General features: G+C 40.0%; 1 protein-coding gene across 2 annotated transcripts in view; it reads right to left on the bottom strand.

Annotated features, from left to right (window-relative positions):
* Positions 1-2,263, bottom strand: part of ugp2 (UDP-glucose pyrophosphorylase 2) — a 25,051-nt gene that overhangs the window by 14,855 nt on the left and 7,933 nt on the right. For both annotated transcript variants that reach the window (XM_015380945.1, XM_015380944.1), the window contains exon 3: positions 1,856-1,963. In XM_015380945.1, the coding sequence (XP_015236431.1) occupies positions 1,856-1,963 (108 nt within the window). The remainder of the gene's footprint in view (positions 1-1,855; positions 1,964-2,263) is intronic.

Below are 2,263 nucleotides of genomic sequence, written 5' to 3'. Positions count from 1 at the left end.
AAGTCAGAATTCTGCGATTAAAGTCAGAATTCTGCGATTAAAGGCAGGATTCGGAGATTAAATTCAGAATTCTGACTTTTTTCCCATAGTAACATGGAATAAAATTTTATAATCAGTAAACTTTTTTTTTTTTTTCCTTTCCATTGGCCCTAATCCTCTTCCGTAAAAAAATACACATATTTTAAGAATATATATTTTTATATATATATTTTTATAGATCAAATTTTCAGTGCAAGTAAACCTGAGCCAAACCAGCAGAACAGGGAAAGGCCAATAAAACAAAATGATTTACATCTAAAATAGGAAAAAAAAAAACTTAAAGAGACTAATATTCCATAAAATTATTACAAGAACAAAAATGGCAGATCATCTTATTGAAAATGGGCTTATTTTAAGAAATATTTACCTATTTTTAGATCTGCTTTTGCAGTGAATGATTCCTCCCATTACCACCAAGCTGCTAATCGTCTGTAGAGTGTTTTTAAACACAAAGGCGCCACATTTCAGCATATTTGCACAACTGGTGAAGCCAAAAACCTCCTGAATATTTTACACAAAGTCATATTGCCTCTACTAAGGGATAGTTGTACAGTGGAAGGACAAGATTAATTATAACTTTTAAGTAAATTAGTGTTTACAAAGTATGAAATGTCCCATTTTCTAACGATCCTTGGTGCCAGCTGCAGATGTTTCTGGCCTGAGAGGTTTATTAGACAACATTAGGGAACGAAACAGCATCACGAAGACCAAGGAACACAGCAGACACATCAGAGAAAAGTGGAAAAGCTTTAAATATCCGAGGAAGGGTTGATCGATCCATTTTCTGACAGTGGAAGATTGGCACATCTGCAATGGCGGGTTGAATACTGAGACTCTGGAGGAGCTGTGAAGATCTACAGCTCAGGTTAAGAGAAACTGTCACAGAAGAAAACTATTCTTAAAGAAATCCAAGAGAGGTTAGCTTTGTTTGCCACAATTTATGGTTGTTTTGACAGGTTAAAACAAAGTTCAAGCTTCTACTGACAGAATCTGCAAAAAGAATACAAAACTTATGTTAAAGATGACGTCCATCCAGTGGAATAAGAATTAAAATCCCTCTCTAGATGAGAAACCCAAAGGAAATGCAGATGTAAATAAAGGCGAGTTAAGCTTTAGTTTTAGGAAGTAAACAGAGTCCCGACTTATCAACTGACTGCTTTCTAAGGCTGTGAATCCGGCGGCTGCGTCCTCCGAAGGCCGGATTCGGACAGTTGGTCTGGAGTCCTGACCCAGACTCCAAAGAATTTGTAAAGCTACTGCAGATTCAGCAGGAGTGACGTTTTAAGGACCTCAGTTACACCAAATACAACAAACACGCCCAATAATCCTGCAGACACCGTTTACTTCCTCAATGGGACGATGCAGACAGACCAGATTACAGCTGAAGGCTCTGAAAGCAAACCTCCATTAGGCTGAAGTCAGTTCAGCCTTCAGTCTGCATAAGTGCACATTTCAAGATGCCTATTAGAAAGAGATATGCAGGTAAGCAGAAGTTTAATTGACGGGATTTATTTACAAATAACATTTATTAAAGGTTGGAGGTCTTTATCTGCTGACGCTGCAGCCGGTGGTTTCCGTCTGCCAACCTTTCCTACAGCTGATGGCTGAATTCAAGAATTCAAGTACTTGGAAATAATCTAAACTATGAATTTGTTCAAAAAAATAAAAGAGAAAAGACAATATCAAAGTGGATGCTTTTAAATGTGATTGCTGGTCTACTGTGTGCGTCGCTGTCTGAGTCGAGGCGTATTGTGAGACCAGAGATTGTGACATGGAGCCAAATAAGCGGCGCGGCTTCATGTATCTGGGGACTTACCGACTCCTCAGGCGGCCGGTTGATCTTGGCCCAGTCCACCGAGGGACCTTTGACCTGCAGGAATCTGTGGAAGAGATTCTTGAAGCCCTCAAAGTCTTTCCTGGAGACCTGAAACAGAACCAAGCAGACGTCAGCGTTTACAGCAAAAGACTTCTTCATATGACTAACTGGAGTAACGATCGGGTTATGATCTGTGGTCAAAGTGCCACCAGTGGAAGTCACGCTGCCCATTCAGATGGTCCGAAGAGATCTGGTGTTTTAAATAAATGAAGTTTTCAATCTGTGGCTTTGGGTTCAATCAGAAATCTGATATATGAGAAGTTCAGTGGAGACGCCGCCAAGAGGCAGGAACAACCTAACCTGACTCCGCCAGATGGATTTGCTCCGCATATCCATCTGGAAACCTTC

This window comes from Cyprinodon variegatus, unplaced genomic scaffold (genome assembly GCF_000732505.1).
Source record: "Cyprinodon variegatus isolate N-32 unplaced genomic scaffold, C_variegatus-1.0 Scaffold225, whole genome shotgun sequence".
Classification (NCBI taxonomy): domain Eukaryota; kingdom Metazoa; phylum Chordata; class Actinopteri; order Cyprinodontiformes; family Cyprinodontidae; genus Cyprinodon; species Cyprinodon variegatus.
The sequence above is the reverse complement of the archived record's forward strand: the minus strand, read 5'-3'. Positions and strand labels throughout refer to the sequence as shown.